Genomic DNA, 22,001 nt, shown 5'->3' on the forward strand with positions numbered 1-22,001 from the left:
GCTTCTGGCACTCATGAGTTATGGAAGTCAGTTTTCCGCCTGGGCAATTCACTCTTGAGAATCTCATACATACATAAAAGGATGGAAAATAAGCTGAGCTTGCATGAAAATATTGAGCTGTCAGAGATCCTTAGAGGCTCAGTGTGAATAAATTACTTCTTTTCAAAACTACACTTATGAAAGACTACAATTTAGTGAGTAGTGGGTAACATTTATAGGCAGGAATATCTATCTTATTGAGACACAAAATATGATCAGTTTTCCCATAACCTTTCATACATTCATACTCCCCAATGTTCATGTCCTAATTTTTGTTATGACTCTACATTAACAGTGTAGATAGACTAGAACTATTTCACATTTTCCCTTTCTTTAGTTTGACAAAATAATTGAAACTATGCAAAATTAGGCAATGTTCTACGAGTAATATGTTTCAGGGAAAGGCATAACCAGCTCACTCATTTTTTGAGGATTAAGAGAAGTGCTTGAATTCCTACAGCCGTGATCCGTTTATTTATTTATTTTTTTCCCCATACAGGGCAAAGGCTCAGGTGGAACACCAACAGGCACTCAAAAGAAGGTGAAGAGGACTCTCCCCAATCCGCCATCAGAGGATGAGTCAACAGCTACTGGTCAAACAGCATACACCACTGGATCTGCTCGCAGAAGAATGTGTCGCAATTCGAACATGGCACGTGCCAAGATCCTACAAGACATTGATCGTGAGCTAGATCTGGTGGAACGTGAATCTTCCAAGCTCCGTAAACGTCAAGCAGAACTAGATGAGGAGGAGAAAGAAATCGATGCCAAGCTTAGGTACCTTGAAATGGGCATTAATCGCAGAAAAGATGTGCTATTGAAGGAGAGAGAGAAGAGGGAAAGGGCCTACTTACAGAGTGTCGCAGAGGACAGAGACTACATGTCAGACAGTGAGGTTAGTAACATCCGAGAGACTAGAGGTGGGCGTGGAGGTGCTGAAGATGAGGAGATTGAAGGTCATGGTCTTGAACGTCCCAGGACAGCTCCCCAGTCAGAATTAGATGACTTTGTCCCACCCCAAACAAAGCATGAGTATGGAAAATACTCCCAATACCAGTACCCTCAAAGCCAATACCAGCAAACGCTCTACCAGACACCCCAGTCCTACCAATCTCATTCTATCTACTCCTCAGTCCCCTCACTAACTAGCTCCCAACAACAGAGCTACCACCAGATGCTTCTTTTGCAGCAAAAAGCTGCCAGACAAGCAGCCCTTCTGTCAGAGTTGGATGCAACTAAATATGATGTCATCAGCCGCCAGCCTGATCCCACATCATCAGCTTACCTGGGTGTCAAGTATGACAAATATGGCAACCACCTTGACCTCAGAGCATTGGAGGTGGGAAGTATAGCACGTAGCCCTATGTCAGCTGTCTCTGATTCATATTACACTGATGTAGATCACCATACACCTCGGAGTTACATGTTGCTGGAAGATGCTGCAGAGCTAGCAAAGGGCTCCACAGGTCTCTCTTCATCATATAGTCTGGCTGAAAGGGAGCTGGCTAAGGCAGAAAAGCTGCTGCGGAGGAGTGCTGCAGATCTGGGGTCAACTGACTATCTGGGATCCACCTCTAGACTCCATACATTTGGAAAGACCCCTGATGAAGAGGATACAATGGAGGAACCCTATGAACTGAAACTCCTGAAGCAGCAGCTCAAACAAGAGTTCAGGAGAAGTACTGGTACAGAAAACTTAGAACAATTGACAGGTATCTCCCAGCACTACTATACCCCAAGCTCTGGCGTCTCAAGTTACTCCCAAAGACACTATCCAAAGTCAGATAAATACAGTATCAGTCGCCTGACTCTTGAGAAACAGGCAGCAAAACAACTTCCAGCATCCATGTTGTACCAAAAACATAAGACTCCATTGTTGGATCCTAAAATCTCCTCCAAGTATTCCTCCATTACAGATAACAGAGGTTTGGACACAGATTATACTGGCTATCTTGGGTCTACCAGTGCGAGATCCAGCCGGCTGTCGCAAGATGAGATTACATTTGGTCTTCGAAAGAATATTGCAGAGCAGCAAAAATACCTGGGCTCCACCCTGGGTGCCAATTTGGCTGGGTCACTAAACTTGGGACAGAGCTTAGGCTTGGATTCTGCCTATCCTAGTGGTAGTCGCTCAAGACCTTCATCCAGGCCCACATCTTGCTATGGCCTGGACTTGTCCATCAAAAGGGACCCTTCCAGTTCTTCACTGAGGCTTAAGGGAGACGGTGAAGCATCTGGAGATGGACCAAGCTATCAAACCCCCTCTGGTCGCACAAAACCCACCAGCCTTCCCATTGTACAAAGTGGGCGTGGCCGAATACCCATAGTGGCACAGAACTCAGAGGAAGAAAGTCCATTGAGCCCTGTTGGGCAGCCTATGGGTATGGCCCGCGCATCAGCGGGACCCCTGCCACCAATCTCAGCTGATTCAAGGGACCAGTTTGGTTCCTGCTTGTCCTTGCAGGACTCCCAGCAGCAGCAACATATCAGGGAAGAACCAACCAGGGGTAGGGGTTATGTGCTGCTGGATGACCTTCAGGGCACCATGTCAGATAGTGAAGGTAAAAGCAGACTTGTCACACTGTCACTCTCTTGCTCCTTAACCATCAATGTGTCCTTGAGTTTGTCTGGTTATGGTTTGTGTTGCTTGCATTTATCTCTACTGTATAAATGTTTTAGCTTTTCTGTATTTATGGATAATCTTGCATGTGTCTATTTTTCATGTTTAACTTTGCTCAATGTATCTTTTTTTCTGGTGTCAGTATATTTGTTCAGTCCGTTGAAATCTGGTGTGCATGCATGCCTTGGTACATTTGTCTAAATGTCTTACAGGGTGTGCTTGAATATATCTTTATGCATGCACTTTGTGTGTCTACATTTCAGATGTTGTGTAGCATTTCCGATATTAGTTCACTGCACGACACCATACAGTTTAACTTTTTGTTACAGCTATGTTGTGTGGTTTCCCTCCACAAATAGCAATTTCTCAGTTGTGGTCGTCTATATTTTATTTAGAGCTTGCTGTCATTTTACACTCTTTCAAATACTGCTTGTTAATACAAGGCTCAAACCACAATAGCAGAGTAATTCTTCAAAAGATTTCCAAAACATTTTTCCCATGAATGAAAAAGTGCCTCCTCCATTTGCAAAAATTCACATAATTGGCAAATAATTGTCAGTTGAACCAGTTCTTTTGCCATTACTTCTCAAAATAACAGTATAATGTAATACCATAACCAGCGCTGCATGGAATGTATTTTTGGATTCTACAATAGTTAAAGCATAAAGTGGCTTGTAGTTTGTGTAGTTCTTGATCATATTAAAGAGTATACGTATATTTGTTGGCTAAATTATTATAACATCAAAATGTTACCTAATTATAATGGCACTCCTAGATAAAAATAGTTTAAAGCAGGATACTCATCACGTTTGGCGGACCTTGATTGTATCTTTTAAAATGCATGATCTTTGGTTGCAATACTCAAATGTGTGGAATAAATATAAAAGTGTAATTTGCATGTGTTGTCTTGCATACTTGCTTGTATGTTCTGTGATGCATCAGTGACTTGATGTTGCATGGAATGTTTTTATGCGTGTTGACCTTTCTACACAGTTTCTTTATACTGCATTTCCTAGAGGTTACTAATCAAAATCAACACACTCTTATTACAAAGGCCCATCATTGTTTTGTATATTGAGAATAAAACAGGAAAGAATCTGATTAAAAAAAAAAAAATCCATCATGCAACAACACTAACATTCTGATTATCTTCATTTAATTGCTGAGCACACTTTAAAGATTTATTTTTCTATGCACTTTCTGTTAGTAAAAGTATACTGTATCCTGTGCTGTCACCATGAAGAAGACTCTGTATTGCAAAATGTGCTGAATGGTATCTTACACCAACAGGATAACAACAGGATAATTAGATTTTTAACCAAGAACATAAAATAAATTTTAATTTACTACAAAGATCTCTTATAATCTTTGATTGTGTTTTACTTGGCAAGAGTCATAAACCATCACTTCAATTTGTAAGCCATACATTAAATATGCATTTTGCCTCCTTTTCCAGTCATGACTAAAATCTAAAGTTCCAAGCTGAGGACAGTCTTTTCAGATTTAATAAATTCAGATTCTTATAGATGTACCAATGTTAATCTTGTGGTTTAAAATTTTAAAGATCCCAGTTCTGAGTTGTCTTGAAGACAGAAGTAACTGCTTTTTAATAAAATCATATCCTATTATTTTGCTATGTAAACCCATTTGCCTTGATTCCAGCCCTAAGTGATTCCCTGATGACTTTGAACGGAAACGATGCAACCAATGGTAGAGTATTAGTTTGGTTCTCCCGTCATCCATTAGCTAACATATTAACATGCACCACAAGTCTTAATGCACATCACCATAAAACAATTACAGAATGTTGGGGAGATTACAGACGCTCATAAAATGGCAAATAAATACTGCTTTAAATGGCATGTCTTCAAACACATTTCAGTGACTTTACATTGCAAAATTGAGATGAAGTCATCTGATAAGACAAACATGCTATATGTTTTAGAGGAAACGCTCACATTTGCAACAATTGAAGTAAGAGAATAATTAAAGGAAATATGTACACACCCAACATTTACATTCATGGAAAATTACCACACTGTATGTTTTGATTTTGCTGCTGTACATCATGTATTAATACTATTCTATTCATTCACAAACTGCATTTCTTGTACTTATTTGGTAATACCTGTGCAAATCATACCCCTTGAAATAATTAAGTTAAATAATTTAACACTCTTTCTAAACCCTTGTTTTTTTCCTCATATTTTTATCCCAATCACTTATTAGCATCGACTTTTCATGAGTCCAATTTTACCTAATGGCATGTAATCACCTTTCTAAGATCTGACAAAACTCATCACATGTAGTAAGATCAAAAAGTCACGATTGTCTCAGATTGGTTCTGAAGTTCTGCTTGTTTTTATTCCTGAAGCCTACCATCTTAGACGAGAAGAGACAGACTGGTTTGACAAACCTAGAGACGGACGGTCAGAGAATGGACAAGAGAAGCGACAGGTGAAACAGGAAAAAACACCCAATCGCACTGTACGGACAGACACTGCAGTAAACTTACCACATGTACAACAAGTCCAGGCAGTAATGAAATGCATGCTCCCACACTCAGTCGCAAGGCATTTAAATGCCACATACATATGTCCATGTTATAAAGAATCCATACTGAACTGTTTCCCATTTACCCTGTGCATGCATGACATCTCACTGTTGTGTATGGGCCACAGGGGAAAGGCCTGTACTACCCCTTCCCTCACCTCAGGGTCAAACTGCAGAGGGATCCCAAAGACCGCAGTGTCTCAGGTAAGGTACCACGGTTTATATTCACATATGCATTTCATTCAGCAGCAACAGCATGCTATAATATGGATTCAAAGAGGCATATATTTCGAGCTAATGTGTAATTGACTGTGATGCATGCTTTGTTTATTGACCCCATTGCTTACCGACTGCATCAAATATGTGCCGCTTATAGCATAGACATCGCTTTTGTTTTATTGAATGTGAATAATCATACAGTAGATTCAAAATTGCTCAGAAATGATGAAGACACTAAAATTTACACATTAATGAGGATCGTCTCATTAGGTTTACAGAGCATGACTAGCACTCTTCGTGCGTTTTATTTACTTGATGTTCATGCCAGATCTCAAAAAACTGGCAAGTCACATCCCCTGCCATCACGTTCCATCACACCATTCCTCCAGGCTCAAAGCAGGCAGACATTTCATTTCCTGGCTTCCCTTTTGATTTGGCTCTTCTCCACGCTCATCAGTCATTGCCTTGCTTAAAATGGAGTATCCCTCACGCTCAGGATTATCTTATGCAATTAACAAACAGCCCACAAAGGAAGCATTTTGTTTCAGTCATTTTGTTACCGCTTCCATAACCATGTTAGTGTGTTTCATTCTGTGAAATGAGGGAGGTTCTGGTTCTGGTTCTGGTTCAGGTGAAGGCATTTTTGTATGTGAGTTGTGGAGGAACAGTAACTACAGAAGCAAAGGACCTTCAAGCTTTCAGACTGACTAAATTACTGCATAGCTGCCTTTCAGTCTACAGAACACTAAAAACAAAACTTTTGGAACAAATTATTCTAGTTATAAAAATTAAATCTGCTTTTCTTGTGTTTTCAGTTAATTTTAATTTAATAAATTTAAATAAATGATTTCAACAGCTCAACATACCAAATCACTACTGCTGCGATGCTAAGCTAGTTACTTTTAACAGGAGTGTTTTTTTTTCCATCATGACTGAATTTAGCTACCACATCATTTATTTTGGGGAATAACAAACAAAATTTTATAGACGGTGGTTTGTGAAATGCATGTGTAGCCATTATAAAAAGGTAGATGATAAATGTCAATGAGACTACAGACTGATGATGGTCTTTATTGTTTTGGTCCTAAACAGGAAATGGTCTGGGTATCCGTGTTGTTGGAGGGAAAGAGGTCCCCGGCTGCAATGGAGACATTGGAGCTTATGTTGCCAAAGTCCTACCTGGTGGAGCTGCAGAACAAACAGGAAAGATTCTTGAAGGTAAGCTCTTAGTTATTTATAAAGAAAATAAATTAGAAAAGGTATTATGATCATGATGTAATGTTCATGTTCATTTATAGTTTTTTTATGGGGAATGTGCTTATTCACTTAGAGTGAGATCATTTGATTGGTGTCACTCTCATGTCTGCATGGTATTATTACTTCTTATACCTATATGAATAAATGAGTGAATACGAATAAAATCTGTTGTATTACAAGTTTATTCCTTGTGCTAAGATTAGCAGAACAGTTGTGCAGTCATAAATCCGTCACACTAACCTCTCTGTTACTATCACTCTCACAAACACAAGAACACACACAGCTCCAAGAATTATTCAATTTACTCCAAACAAGCTAAATACAAATTCATGTCTGTATTAAGATGCCCATCCTCATCTGTTTCATACCTGCCAATACATGACGATATTCACAAAAAAAGTATTTGGCCGATATCAGTCTAACTAAATGAAGAACATACTGTTAGCCGGTACTGACTCCACAGATTTATGTCAAATGTGTCAGTTGTGTCAGTGTAATTAGTGTTTGTGAAATTAATTAAAAAAGAAAAGAAAAGAAGAAAGTCCCCCAAAACAGCAAACATCATGAAGGTCAGGGGGCCACTTCAGGGGACACCAGTCATCTAGAAACACTACAAGACCACCAACATAGAGACGTAAAGGAAAACAGCAGATGCATAGTCCACTGCAGTACTTTCTTCCTTTCAGAATACTTTGAGTCTTTTAAATTAGTAGATAAACAATGGAGTTGATGTAGAGTTTATAAAGCAGTAATATTTGATATATTCATGAATAAACCTAAAGCCACTTCTGTTTCATGTTTCGCCATCGTGCACTAACCTGGAAATATACAACCTGTGATTGCACCCTAACACACCTCTCACTGACAACACCTCAGGATAAATCGTCTTGTGGTATATTAACAGGAACACATTTCATGAGGTGCTATTGATTTCACAAAGGGGAGTCTGGGAACAGTTAACCCTCTCGCCCTCCAAGTCAATCTGTGCTACTCATAATCCCCTTAAATCTCTGTGTTGAGCCACACTGAGGGTGTGTGACTCTTGGTAAAGCCATGGCTGGAGCCTTTTTGAAGCTGCCACAGTGGTGATGTATGGATGCTGAGATAGGGAGAGAGAAACGTAGCCTGGTTTGGACCTGTGTAGTTTGCTATCCATCTGTCTGTGCTCTGCGGATGTGTGTGTGTGTGTGTGTGTGTTTGAGCGTGGGCAATTCTTTTTGTACTTTCAGTTCTGGTTTGTGTATCCTCCCTTTTCTTTTTTTTCTTTCAAAAAACCCTTCTAAGAAGGTTCCAGTGAAAATTGGCAGCTTTACTAGATCCCAAGTGTAACAAAATAAATGTAGATTTCATTGCTAGAAGGTGAATTATAAATGTAGATCATGTCAAAACAAAGCTAACCTCTACAGCCATGCTAGCAACTCTGCAAGACACTAATGTTGTTAACATCAGCTTAAACACTCACAACAGCAATTGTGACATTACAGCTGCAATGTGCACCATCTTAATCTATCATGTTAGCATGCTAGCTTTTGCCATTAACAGTAAACACAAGGTTCAGCTGAGAATGATGGGAATTAGCTTTGCAGGAACATAAACAGGGGCGGCACGGCGGTGCAGTGGTTAGAACTGTCACCGCACAGCAGGGTTCAAATCCCAGTCTGGACCCATGTTTCCATGTTCTCCCTGTGCCTGCGTGGGTTTTCTCCAGGTACTCCGGCTTCCTCCCACAGTCCCAAAAACATGCACATTAGGTTAACTGGCTACGCTACATTGCCCCCAGGTGTGAGCGTGTGTGGTTGTCTGTCTTTGTGTGTCAGCCCTGCGATTGACTGGCGACCAGTCCAGGGTGAACCCTGCCTCTTACCCGTGGTCAGCTGGGATAGGCTCCACCCCCCCGCAACCCTGACGGATAAGAGGGATAGAAAATGGATGGATGGATGGAACATTAACAGCCTAAGGGTTAACCAAAATCATTAGCAAACAAAGCCTGTCAATGACTGCTTCAGTCCAAGAGTCAAGATCCATCTGTGGTGGGTGTTGTTAGCCGCAAGGACAACTCAACCATGATAACACCCATAACCCTGTCATCAACACTGAGCAGAATGGCTTCAAAGCACTTTGGTTCTGCCAGTTGGAGTGCGGCATCTCACCCTCTGGGGTGTGAATGTGGGGAAACGTTGTCAGATTCAACGGGCATAGAAGCTCAGTGTCACAAGCAACAGAATCAGAGTTTATGAGTACATGCTTGTTTGTCTGATCGCTGAAATTTTAAACACACGCGAGCCACAGAGTGTGAACAATTTGATGGATAATATCAGGGTGAAACTACAGCAGCTTCCCTGTCACTCACACATGCAGCTCGAGAGTATCGGCGCAAACAGAAGACCCTCCTGATGAGCTGTTTCAATCTGTGTAAGTCCTGCCGTGAGGCGGGGTGTGTTCTGTGGAGGATGCAGTGGGTTTGCTGTGCTGTGTGGATTCATATAAGCTTTCACTGCTGCATTAAGTATAAAGAAATGATGTGTTCTTTCTAAGAGACATCTGTCATTCCTCGAACAGATTGGATTCTGTATTTTCTACGTGTGAAATATTTTCCTGCAAATTTTGGCTTTATAGCTGGAATAACATGAGGCCATTTTCATGTTCATTTGAATCCAGTTCTGTGCCTGAGTGCTCTACGAGCAGCTTTGTCACACAGCTGCTGTTTGGGCTGTCACCAGCATTTATCTCTCCGGTCCTGGCTTGCAGTCCAATGCACATGTCATTTGAGTACAAGAATCAAAGCTTGTTTTCTCTCAAAAGATTTTGCCCTGTGAGTTTAATCAAAGGCTGGATGTTAGACCCTGAGCTGGTCCCTCGTTCGGATTAACGTAAATTTGGTTTTAGAATGAAGTGATGAAATGGTCTGAAGCAAGGCTTCACTTCAAGGCTTTGGTTTGGGGTGAGCTGAAATGATTGTACAACTTATTAGAGAATATGCAATCAACAGACATTCTTTAAATCTGCTGCATTTTTGATTGTTTTCTTGTGTGTGTTTATGTGCACGTATTGGGACTGTGTATAGGAATGCAAGTCCTGGAGTGGAATGGTGTTCCTCTGACGGGGAAAACCTATGAGGAAGTACAAGGGCTTGTCGGACAGCTGTGTAATGAAGCAGAAGTGTGTGTCAGACTGTGAGTAAAACCTCTTGTCGCTTTCTATCTTTCTCTCCTGCATTCTATTGTTAGCATGTCATTTTGTCGTTTTCTTCTTCATACTTTAATCATCGCTCAGATTTATCATTGATTCATCATCTTCAGTACAGTCATTGTTCATTTTTTACATTTCCTGCCCTTTCATCTCACAAATGTCCAACTCCATTCTTCTTTCTTTTTTTCCCAGTCGTTGTCATTAGTTTCAAAGGCTCATTTTCCCCCTTAAATTACACATGAAATTCTCTGAGACGTCTGCCTTTCAAATAGAACCCGATTTCTCATTTTAATTATTTAAAAGTAAGTCATCATTGTAAGCTTTACTGTTTTTGAGCTGAAAGCAATCGATTTTTTCAATGTTTTCTGTCTTTCAGCGATCTCAACATGCTGGCTGAGTCTGAAGGGTCTGATCACCTGGACTTCCAGGAGCAAAGCAAAGGTGAGCTACGGTAGTTCTATAAATCCAACCTCATTATGCAGTTGCTCACTTTTCCCCCACCACCATCCCTAATTTCTCCATATTTCCAAATTTTGTCTCCAGCAGTTTTTAGACTTTTATCACTATATCACTTTCATCCACAATTCCCTATTTTCTCAGTTTCTTTCATGCATCACTCATCATTACTACACACCCGTCTGCATTACACTGGGAACATTAAATTGTTCTCAGAAGAGCTACTACACTGTTAAGCCTTGATCTACACATAATTCACTGTCTGTCTTTGTGGGAAGTTGATCTTTGCGTATGATCATGCCTTTGTCGTCTTGCATTGGTTTATGTGAGTGCTTTTGCATCATGCCGTACTTGTGTGTCTGGTGGGACCCCCTTAGGTGACAGACCTCCTCGGTCTCCGGGTGTTGACCCAAAGCAACTGGCAGCTGAGCTGCAGAAGGTGTCCCAGCAGCAGGCTCCCACCTCCACCACTTCCTCCGGCTTGCCTGCCTCCACCTCAGCAACCTCCAGCCCCGGCCAGCCTGGATCACCTTCCGTCAGCAAGAAACGCCACAGCAACAAGGTGAGTCTGGGCGGCTTTGTTTGTCGTGCAGTTTCAAGAAATGTTGTTATTGGTCACAAGTTCATTCCCAAAGTGCAGTATCATTACGAGCCTAATTACAACATTGAACGGCTGGACAAATTGCTTTCTGGTTACTCATAGAGCAGATCTGCAGTTTCTGGTTTTGTTTCATTAACTTACCAGGGAGCTTTGGCAAGCATCATCAGTCATAAAAATCATTTCTTTAGGCCTATTTATAATTTGCATCCCAGTTTGAACATAAAATTAATGGAACATATTTTAAAACCTACTGCATAAAACATTTATCACTTGTTAAGTGTAAAATGAATATCAGAACAGATGCAGATGTTTAACCTCAAGCATTGCATGAAGCACAGTGCAGTCAGTACATGCTGTACAGTATGAACACCCACCACTAAACACACAGCATCCACCTACAGATTTTCATGCAGCAGTATCTAAGCACGTTGCTTTAATCTCTTACAGACTGCAGAGGGAATGAAGACCCAGACCCACCCCATCTCTGGAGAGATACAGGTCTGTGAAACAAAAAGATCAGCTCTGTTTAAAGGTTTAGAAGTAAGGGTATGGTTAGTTTTGTTGTCTTTTAGCATTTCAAAAACACAGAATTAAATAAATGCATGAAAACACAAAGTGAATCCTGTATTTTAAGATCTTAAAACTTGCAGACAGTTTTTTGACTCAGTTTTCTTACATCATGTCTCTCCCCTAATGCAATCGAATCCATTGTAATTCAATGTGCTTCTCTTTGCAGCTTCAAATCCACTACGACAAGCAGCTCGGCAACTTGATCGTTCATGTCCTGCAGGCCAGAAACCTTGTCCCGCGGGATAACAATGGCTACTCTGACCCTTTTGTTAAAGTTTATCTCCTACCAGGGAGAGGGTGAGTCAAGGGTGTGGAAACCGTAAGCACACCTGCCTTTAGAAGTTCTTGTAGGATGAGAGAGTAAAACTTAAGCTAACAGGCTTTGTTGATTTAGAAAGATAGAAGTGAGTAAAATGTGACTGTTTTCATAGTTTTCTGTATTCTTACACCACTTTTGGCTAAGGAATTTGAGAGATAAACCAACTTTGATATTACTATGCTGCAAAGGCCAAGCTCAGATGCAATTTCCATTCATTTTAAAACTGATTTACGATTGATTTTGGCTTACCATGACACCTTTTAATGTGTAGCACATGACCTTTCTTTACACCTACACACTGCATGTCAGGTCCATCACATATTTTATAAGGTAGTTCCAGTGGTTTCTTGTGATATGAGTTTCTTGTCGCTTATCGCTGCTGAATGACTTAGATGTAAATGTAAATGATATGAAGTTGTCAGCATTCTTGTGTTGATGTTTCCCCTTGTTGATGGGTGTTCTACTCCAGGTGTGAGTGCAGTCAAAATCAATAGTTCTCATATTTTCTCGCAATACGATCCACACTCCCTCGTAAGTCCACTGTGTGATTGCGCTGTAATGTAATTGACTCTCTCACCCTCTCTGCCGTGCTGAGTCCCTCGAGAGAGTGTTTTTACCTGGGATCGTTTCAGATAAAAGCAGTAATCTATGGATGTGGACTTTGCAGGCCATCTCACATACCTTCACTTTGACTTGTGCAGGTGCAAACACCACTGTGGGTTTCAGATAGGGTTAGGGTTAAGTTAAAGTTACTGACAGAGTCGCACCCACAAGCCCTGCAGCCAGACTACTGTAACAAGCACACTTAGACACATGTGTGCAAATACTCGTGTATATGCTTCATGTGTGTATACATGGACATGCCCACAGCTGTCAGAGTGCCAACTGCAATCCATACGGAGGCTTTTCAGTTACATTACAGATCTCCTGGCAACCACATGGAGCTCCTGCAGTGAAACAGGTAGTCAGAAAGACTCTGCAACAAGGAAAAAGAGAATGTATGCGCAAACACTGAAATACAAAATAGAGAAAACTTCTCAACCAGGATGTTTGATGAACCAGTCAGCTTGTTTGACTTGTTATTGAGGAGCTCTTAGAGCTTCTGCAACCAACAGCTACCCATAAACTAACACCTGCATAGGTTTACAGGTTGTTTACCCCTGTCTTCTGCAGGAATTTGTCATTTAAAGCACTACAGCTTGCAGTTTATGTCAGCCAAGACAAAGGGTTACTCATTTTGGTTTTCATATTTTCTTTTGATGAGAAACAGTGGTGCTCTGTAAGATAATGATAATTTGTTCACTCTTGAACTATTTAAACTTAGATTATAATTTGTTGTTTGCATGCATTAGGATGAGACCTCTGAATTCCATTCAAGTGGCAAAGGCTTATAAATGCGGTGAGCTGTTCACTCGGGCCCATGAGCAGCAGGTCTCCACGATGTTTGCCAATGGATGTGTTACATCACCTGAAAGCCTCAGCACACATTCTGTACATGCTATTCATGAGACACTGAAGCACATATTCAGTCCACCGCCTCTGCAGCACACCACAGGTCCCCACTCTTGCCCCTTTGCCAAACACACAATAAACCCCACAGTAAAGTTGAACACAGTGATCTCCCCTTCCCACATACACACTCTCTTTGACCCCCCCACCCTCCCTCTGACTATTGTTTCTGTATGTTGTTCTTTATATTTAATGCATGCTGGACCCCCTCAGTCAGGTCATGGTTGTCCAGAACGCCAGGTATGTGACTTGCCCACTTTGGTTCTGTTTTGGTTGAAATTTGGTCGTCAGTTTGGTGAAGGTAACAAAACGTCCACGTTGTTTTTCTAACTGATCGGAAGCTTATTGATACGAGTCACTTCCACTAACTCCCTTAAACTGTGCATTTTCCTGGTCCCCTTATGTTCATGATGTACCACTCACATTTAGGGTTTGTCACTTTTCATTTTAGACCAGTTGAAACTCTAAATATTAACATCTTCCCATCTCTTTAACATATCACATATAAACTTATAGCCTCTCGTGCTGACTGACTGTTTTCCCAGCTAACTGTTGTGTTTTCTTGGTAGATGGTCTGTTTTTGTTCCTGTACCTTGTGATTAGAAATTTTAACTTTAAACCTGACACCCTTCAGTTTGTCCCTGTTTTGTGATTGAAATCCCTCAGTAATGTGCTGACATCTTACTGTACCCTCAACGCCCCACCACACCCAGTACACGATCCCATTGTTTTGCTCTGCAGTCCTTATTCATTCCATTACTTTAGTCCTTGTCCTGACAAAACTAACTCTTACTGACGTACTCATATCCTGCAATCTTAAATCAAACCCACTGCAAAAAACATCCATCTTAAAGAGTCATTCATTATATTTCGGTGCGTCTGCCCTGATGTATTTATTTTCCTCAAAACAGGTGAAATTAGTTGGAGAATCATATTTTGCTATTGACTTCTTTAAGCATCTACCTGGATGACTTAACAAAACAAGAAACTGATCAGAAATCACCCAGCCTCTCCCTCCTTACTGGCATACATTTTCACTTGTTTTAGGATATCAAAATTTCATCAGACTAAATGACTTGATGGACATCTAAATGGACTTTTTTGCAGCGCACCCTGACATCATAGCCTGCCTTCCATGCACGTAGGCTCATACATCCAAACAATGTGTATCGCATTCATTCTCTCCTGTCACATTGTGCCCTACTCCACTATATTGTGCTCACTGCATCGTGGTGGTCCACCAAACCTGTGGGGCTTTTGCGCGTCTGTGACCGTGTTGTATCTTGTTGTGATGTGTTCCCCCCAGTGCTGAAAACAAGAGGAGGTCCAAACACGCTGGCAAGACTCTGAACCCCGAGTGGAACCAGACTGTCATCTATAAAAACATCCTCCTGGAGCAAGTATGTGATCAGACACACATTCCTCACAGGAATGGTTGCACACGCTCGGTGTCACAGAACTTTTGACGTGGTTAAAGGCATTGACAGGGTCATAATATATATAAAATATCTGATGAAAGATTATGAGTTAATAACTTGGAAAGAATTATGCTAATATATAACATTATTCCATGAAAATGGGCAAAAAAAAAAATCTTTTCTCTGCTGGCATGCTGACTGGCACTGTGGCCACTGGCTTAAGTAGAACAGATGGATGTGCAGTTGGGATTTAATTATAGCATATCAGATCCCATTTTAGATTCATTGGAATCATATCAGTCATAGCAAATTTGTGGATTTTGGTTGTTTTTTTTAAATAAAGCTGCTTGCGTGGCTGCTCCCTCTTTAAACCCACATCATATGGTGTTTTTTTTGCCATTTTTATCGTGCACTCGACCAAGAGAGGTTACCGTAGAGATGCATTAACTCTTTTACTGTGTGTGTGCGTCAGTTGAGGAAGAAGACCTTGGAAGTGAGCGTGTGGGACTACGACAAAGGTTCCTCCAACGATTTCTTAGGAGAGGTAAACTTCTTTGAGAATCCCCAGTTCTTGATCAGTGGGGCACTGATGCATTATCATGAATCTGCTCATCAACTAAATTGCTCTGTTTGCCCCCAGGTCCTTATCGACCTGTCCAACACAGCCCAGCTGGACAATGTCCCGCGGTGGCTTCCCCTGAAGGAGCAGAGCGAGGGGGACCACCACCGGCGCTCCCACTCAGGCCAGGGCCGACACAGTTCCTCTAAACCCTCCTCACAGCACTCCTCCCCTAAAACCACTGGCTCTTCGCATGACAATCAGGATTCCCCCAAATCATCTGTCATCAAGAGCCGCAGCCACGGGATCTTTCCCGATCCAGCCAAGGGTAGGATGCAATGAAATTCCCTCCCCTGCTTGACTTTATCGCCGTCAACCCATAACAACCTTCTATACTGTGCTGCTTCTGCCAGTTCCCCTCTTCTCCGTATCCTGTTTTTCTTTCTTCTTTGCGAAACCTGTCATGACTTCTCTCGTCTGTATCTTGCCACTATCTTGGTGTCTACCTCTGTCTGCCTGTTTCTCTCTCTGCAGTCCTTTCTTTATAGCAGCACCTTCCTATGCCCATTTTTGCACACCAGTCATAGCTTGAGCTTCATGCTTTTCGCTTTCTCGTGGTCTGTTTTCTTGGTTGCCATGATATCACTCCGCCCAGAGGCCTAGCGGTAGTTTCCTACTATCCTTCTTCTAATGCAGAGCGTGACATGGCAGGGTGGAAGGCTTTGATTGCTCCCCTAATTTAGAAAAATAACTATCACATTTAGGCTTAATTTGTGGGCTTAACTAGGCAGTTACCATGCTGGCTAAATGGAGTTTTTCACTCACCAGCTAATCATTCACTACACGTGGTACAGAAAAGGTAGCAACGGCTAAGTTCACTTAAGTTAAAAAAAAAATATTTTGGTAATTTGGTGAATCTGGTTGTTTTAGACATGCAGGTGCCCACTATCGAGAAATCTCACAGTAGCCCTGGCACATCGAAGCCTTCCCCGTCTGAGGGCCAGAGCCAAAGCCACAGCCACGGACACAGCCAACACTCTCGCTCGCACGGCGCTTCACGCTCCAGCAAAAGCACTGCACGGCAACACCATCAGGACAGCGGCACAGGAAGCGGCAGAGGCGCTGCCATAGCAACGGGCGATGCCCCACAGCAGTCGCAGCGGCAACAGCAGTCGCCGCAACGCCTCCAACCAAGTAAACCAAGACGCAAATAAAGCCTACGCAGCATGGCCTCCTCGCACTCATCTGTTCGACCTTCTGTTGAGTTCTATTTTTTTCAGTTTCTTTAGTTTCCTTTTCAGTTCTTGGTTCCCCTGCCCCTTTATGCCCTCCAGTCCGGTCCTCTGTTGTACTCACAGTGTGTCAAACCCCTCACCGCTTCTCTTCTGTATGTACTCACAAGTGTGTAGAGGCAGCATCTCACCTGTACTGCAGCACACTCTTCTTTGACCTTCTTACAGTGAACCCAAAGAGGCATAATGGTTGCTTAATGAAGGGCGTTTCTAACTTAAAAATATCTAAACCTTTAAAAAAAAGTAAACTGTAAATCTTATTTTCTAATACTAATTTAATATGAGGTTAAACAGAAATAATTACTTTTACCTCAGTTGAGGTAGGTTTTACTGTTTTGATTAGGGATTTAAATATATTAACTTTACTTAGGATGAGTAAAAGTATGACAGCATGAAAACTGGAAAAAGTAGCAGCAGAGTTCAGAGTGACCAAAATAGCAAATTATAAACTCGCCACAACTTCACTTCATAGTGTTCAATGGGAAAATGTTTCTGCTTCCAGCTAGCAATTAAATAATTTTGCCTGAATTGACCCAAGCAGTAAAACAGAAGAAAGTTGCAATCCCGATCCCCTCCCCCACCCCCCAAAATATCATTAGCCTCTTTTGGCTTTTATTTATTTATTTTTTTTAAATTTATTTCCTTTTTGTTAACAAACAACGACCAGCTTTTCTGGAGCTCCTCCACTGAGATGGCTGTGCATGCAGTCCGCTAACCCCTTCTTTTGTTTGAACAACTACCGGACCCACAATGCACCTCAGTAGATGCTGCACACCCCGCCTCTTAGTGACATGCAGGAGGGGTGAATGTGCACTGCACACTGTGGCTGCATGTGAATGACAGTCAAGCTGGTTTGCCCTGGTGAAGATGAACCGCTCTCTGAATCTCCATCTTGCTCCTCCCGCCTTCCATCTTAAACTGCGACCCTATGACCTGACCTGTGTTTCCTGCCGTTGAAACCCCCCCCACCACCACCACCCCAACATCTGACCTGCACCTGCGAAATCAAACACATCCAGGCCAAAGAGGCCACCTCTCACTGAGGCACCAGAGACACAGCGTGGTGGGCGTGCTCACCATTCAGAGGGCCCAGTCTGATTGGCTGCCTGCCCTGCCATCGGCTGCGGCGGCCAAAGGGAGCAGAGCAGACGGCAGACACCTGACCCTCAGGAAAGCTGTGTCAGAAGAGAAGCCGCAGAGCATCGGAGGTGAGCGTTTGCCCAAGAGGCCTCCTCTCTGTCGTGTGACTGAAGCACAGATGGAGGAAGGAGAGAAAGAGAGAGTGAGAGAAAGAGAGGATGCGATACTACTAACGCACACCTGCAGAAACAGAGAGGAGATTCTTACAAGCTAATAATAAAGAGCCAGGAGGACAGAGAGAGAAAGTTGCACAAAGTCGCCACATCACCAGAGATTCATGCAGCAAGACACGCTTTCTTAACGGCCACCAACACAGCTCACTAATACCAGGAAATGAATGTCCCAAACTGTCATGTGAGTCACTGAGAGTTAACACTGTGCCACACTGCTCTGTCTGCTGCGTCATGACTCCTCCATTGCTTCATTCAACTCGTATTAGTGAGCTTTTGCGATGCCGACGATGCGTTGAGTGGCCAGAAAGAAAACACGTGTTGACATGGATCCTGCTCCGCACCACATCCACGCATCTCACATCGTTCATATTCAACATTTAAACATGTATTTAAAATAAGGTGCATATAAACAGTTTTTTAAATAAAAAAAAGATACACTCATAATCTTCCTTTAAAGTCCTCCAGATATGAAACGATACTCATATAATGTGATTTTTAAAGTAATTCTGAGATTGAGATATTGTTTTATTAGTAACAGTTCATACAGATGACTAACAATGTCAGTAGGGTCTATGTGCCTCTTGTTTGGTCTACATTTGCATAAACATATACATGTGATATTTCTCTGGATTTATTTGTCTCTTTCATGTTAACGCTTTATATGTGACTTTTTACAGTCTTGTCTTTGTCTGAGTGAGAGATTCTAAGTGCACTCTTTCACTGTTCATATGCTTCTCGCTCGTCCTCAGTGTTTGTGTGCTGTTCATCACAACCCAATCCTGTGTGATTTGAATAAGCTCCCCCTTTGACTGTGGCATTAATTATTTCAAGTGTGAAGTTGATTATGATGGATTATAACTGCAGCAGATATTAACTAACGCTTCCTGGCCCCAGTTGTTACGTTCTTGGACCGGGCAGAGGTGCAGTTTTTTCCTTCCTGTCTCTTTGTCGTGATGGGTGTGGTCGTGTCTCTGCGCAGCTCGCTCGAGCTACAGGTCCGGCGATGCCCCTGTCACAGCGGCCTCGTTGGACAGCGGCCTGAGCGGCAGTGCCTACAGCCTGTTGGACGAAGAGGGAGAGACAAACGAGGTGGACAGTGCCATCTTCCAGGTGCCCCGATTGTGAGTGGACTTGCTCAGTACCTTCACCTCAAAGAGCCTCAGTTTCACAGTTGGGATGTGTTAGAAATGTTTGTTTGATGCTACACCACAGCTTTCACTCCGAAGCAGAAGGCGCACAGCTCAGTGTGTTAAATTGTTGTGTAATTTGCTTCCTCTCTCTTTAGTGGAAAGATCCCGAACGGCACAGACGTGATGAAATCATCAATGGGACTCAGTGACATTGAAGGTTAGACATACAGCACATGTACAGTATGTGTGTGTGTGTGTGTGTGTGTGTGTGTGTATTCACAATTGCTTGTCTTGATGCCTTTTAACATTAAAAATCTTACAGGATTTTCTGGTAATATTAACTATTCAGTTACAGGTTATTTGTGTCAGTCTACAAGTGCTGATTTCCCTCATTTCTCCTTGTTTCCTTCCTGTTTTGAGTTTTGAGTCAAGTAATTATGACTAATGCAGAGATGAGTGTAAAATGCCACACGGCAACAATTCAAATGAGGAGGTCACCTACAGTGTTCGTCGTTCTGCCTCTCTACATGCGTTCCATACTGGGGAACGTAATTCCCAAGGGTTTGCTGTTGTTACAGTCTTTTTCTGTGACTCTCTCTGTAGCTTTGCCAAACCAGCAGATGATACAGAAGGTTAAACCAATAAAAGCCCAGTGAAACATCTGGAACATCTTGTGTTGAAAACCTATGAGCAGGAAGTAATCAGCTTTCTGTTGACCACAGAGATTGTTTCTTTGTACCTTCGCATTGCGCAGTCTGGCAGCAAGCTCTCCGACCTTCATACCGCAGAAGATTCTTAAACTTCTCCTCATCCTTGTTAAACAAATAAATGTGATCGCTTGCAGGCCCCGTTTGAAGCCATTCATCATGGGAGTAAACTCAGTGTCCAGCAGAGGGCAGTCACACACACAGAAGACGCCTCATGTCAGGGAACGACTGAGAGAATACTGACTGATAGAATCAGCTTTGAATATTGTTGTATGGCTCGGAAACAAATCCTTATGTGGAACATATTTCACTGTGTCCAGCTGACTGAATGTGTGTGTGTGTGTGTGTGTGTGTGTGTGTGTATGCATTCAGGTAAGTCCCAGGTAATGGGCGAGATAAAGATCGCTCTGAAGAAGGAGATTAAGACGGAGGGTGAGCACCTGGTCCTTGAGATCCTTCAGTGTCGCAACATCACCTACAAATTCAAGAGTCCAGACCACCTGCCTGGTAATGGAAAATAACACGCACACACACGCACTACTTGCATTTATCCCTGTATACACACAAAAATTCTTTAAGATGTGTCTCAGGATTTCACAGCATTCAAAGACAACTTTATGTGCTGCATATCATTTGAGTACATGACAGCCGGGAAGCCCACACAGACACTTGTTTTGTGAAAGGCTGGCATCCGACGTGGCACATGGTCCTCCTTGCCAGTTTTTTTAGACGCAGAACCACAGGTGTCGTGATGGTGTTTTCCAGCCAACATTCCCTTGGAAAAGCAGCATTAGGCATGTATTTAACAGCCTCAAATGATATATGTGTGCGAGCCTGAAAACGGCATCAAGACAGCAGTAGCTCACACACACATGCATAAAGAAAGATATTTTCTAGAGACTCAGTTATTTGAAAATAAAAATCATTATTTATTTGTCATATTTTACCAGTTTTATGGCTAGAATACTCGTTACTCCTTGTATAAAATAAATAATGTCTCCTTTTCAAGCTTTTTTCCATGTTGTATAGTAAACTTAAATAACCAACAAAAAGCTAAAGATAAATTTATTCTGGAAAAATAATATGTTGTGCAGTTTAACGCTGTTTTACAATTAAAAATAACCTGCCGTACTCACATGGCTGCTTTCAGTTAACACCTAGGATTATCAATTTTGTCTGGTGTCATAGGAGACAAGCATAAAACTGAGTCACAAAGTCTCCTGCGATATCTAACCAGTGTTATCGAGATACAATATACATACGTTATTTAGATGGATGACATGTGAACATGATGAACCCTGGACAGACGTGTCCATGGTGCACACAGACTCACAAATCAGGCTTCTCTTCCCTTGATAAAACACAGATTGGTGCCCTCCTCTTCTAATATTTACATCCTATAATACCCAAGCTGACGGCCACACATTTGATTTGCATTTGCCTCCAGATGGGACCTGCAGACAAAGATTCATTTCTACTGACAGCCTGTGACTGCGCTGAACTACAGGATGTGTAGCAGTGACTCACAGCATTAACACTTTATTGTTGGCCTTGTGCATCTGTGACGATATCTAAAGCTGGTTTTGGTGTTTGAATGTATATTTGAAGTTTTTCTCCACGTGTTTAGTGGCTTTGACTTTCTAAACACACACTGGTGTCTTTGCAGTCACAGCTCGCTTATCGCCCTCTAGTGGCTGGCGGCAGAAAAGAATTAAAACTTAACCCATTTTCAGTATTAACAACCAAAATAATTATGTATTCAGCGCTTTGTGTTTTATGTTGCTCTGTGCTAATGTAAAAGGGGTTGGTTTCAGTTATATATATATATATATATATATGTTTATATATAAAATGAAAATGAATGGCAATATCAGCATCCCATTGATGTGTGTGATTTGATTTAATTTGTGTGTGCGTGTCTGTGTCCACAGACCTTTATGTGAAGCTCTATGTGGTGAACATCGCCACCCAGAAAAGGATCATCAAGAAGAAAACCAGAGTGTGCCGTCATGACCGTGAGCCATCTTTCAACGAAACCTTCCGCTTCTGTATGAACCCCACCGGACACGCTCTACAGGTGCTCCCTCAGTCACAGGCTTCGTTCACACTGTGGACTGAAAGCTACCAAAGTCTGATTTTTTTTCCCAGACCTGACAAGACAAGTTAGGGCTTTGATTTATGACACTTATCTGATTTAAATAATCAGTCATGTGACCTACTCTGTTCTGTTCTCTGCTATTGTCACGCCAG

General features: G+C 42.0%; 1 protein-coding gene across 8 annotated transcripts in view; it reads left to right on the top strand.

The window, feature by feature from the left end:
- The window catches only part of pcloa (piccolo presynaptic cytomatrix protein a), a 63,624-nt gene that overhangs the window by 38,431 nt on the left and 3,192 nt on the right, over positions 1-22,001 (top strand). For 3 of the 8 annotated variants that reach the window (XM_046379346.1, XM_046379347.1, XM_046379340.1), the window contains exons 7-24: positions 539-2,600; positions 4,322-4,369; positions 5,034-5,116; positions 5,341-5,416; positions 6,524-6,649; positions 9,753-9,861; positions 10,254-10,318; positions 10,711-10,895; positions 11,382-11,432; positions 11,671-11,801; positions 13,546-13,572; positions 14,639-14,732; positions 15,223-15,294; positions 15,391-15,637; positions 18,894-19,035; positions 19,200-19,261; positions 20,124-20,258; positions 21,683-21,828. In XM_046379346.1, the coding sequence (XP_046235302.1) occupies positions 539-2,600; positions 4,322-4,369; positions 5,034-5,116; positions 5,341-5,416; positions 6,524-6,649; positions 9,753-9,861; positions 10,254-10,318; positions 10,711-10,895; positions 11,382-11,432; positions 11,671-11,801; positions 13,546-13,572; positions 14,639-14,732; positions 15,223-15,294; positions 15,391-15,637; positions 18,894-19,035; positions 19,200-19,261; positions 20,124-20,258; positions 21,683-21,828 (3,861 nt within the window). Of the gene's footprint in view, positions 1-538; positions 2,601-4,321; positions 4,370-5,033; positions 5,117-5,340; positions 5,417-6,523; positions 6,650-9,752; positions 9,862-10,253; positions 10,319-10,710; positions 10,896-11,381; positions 11,433-11,670; positions 11,802-13,545; positions 13,573-14,638; positions 14,733-15,222; positions 15,295-15,390; positions 15,638-16,239; positions 17,010-18,893; positions 19,036-19,199; positions 19,262-20,123; positions 20,259-21,682; positions 21,829-22,001 lie in introns of those variants that run through there. The other 5 variants (XM_046379341.1, XM_046379343.1, XM_046379344.1 and 2 more) reach the window with 5 other exon arrangements.

The sequence above is a fragment of the Scatophagus argus genome, chromosome 22 (genome assembly GCF_020382885.2).
Source record: "Scatophagus argus isolate fScaArg1 chromosome 22, fScaArg1.pri, whole genome shotgun sequence".
Taxonomy (NCBI): Eukaryota; Metazoa; Chordata; class Actinopteri; family Scatophagidae; genus Scatophagus; species Scatophagus argus.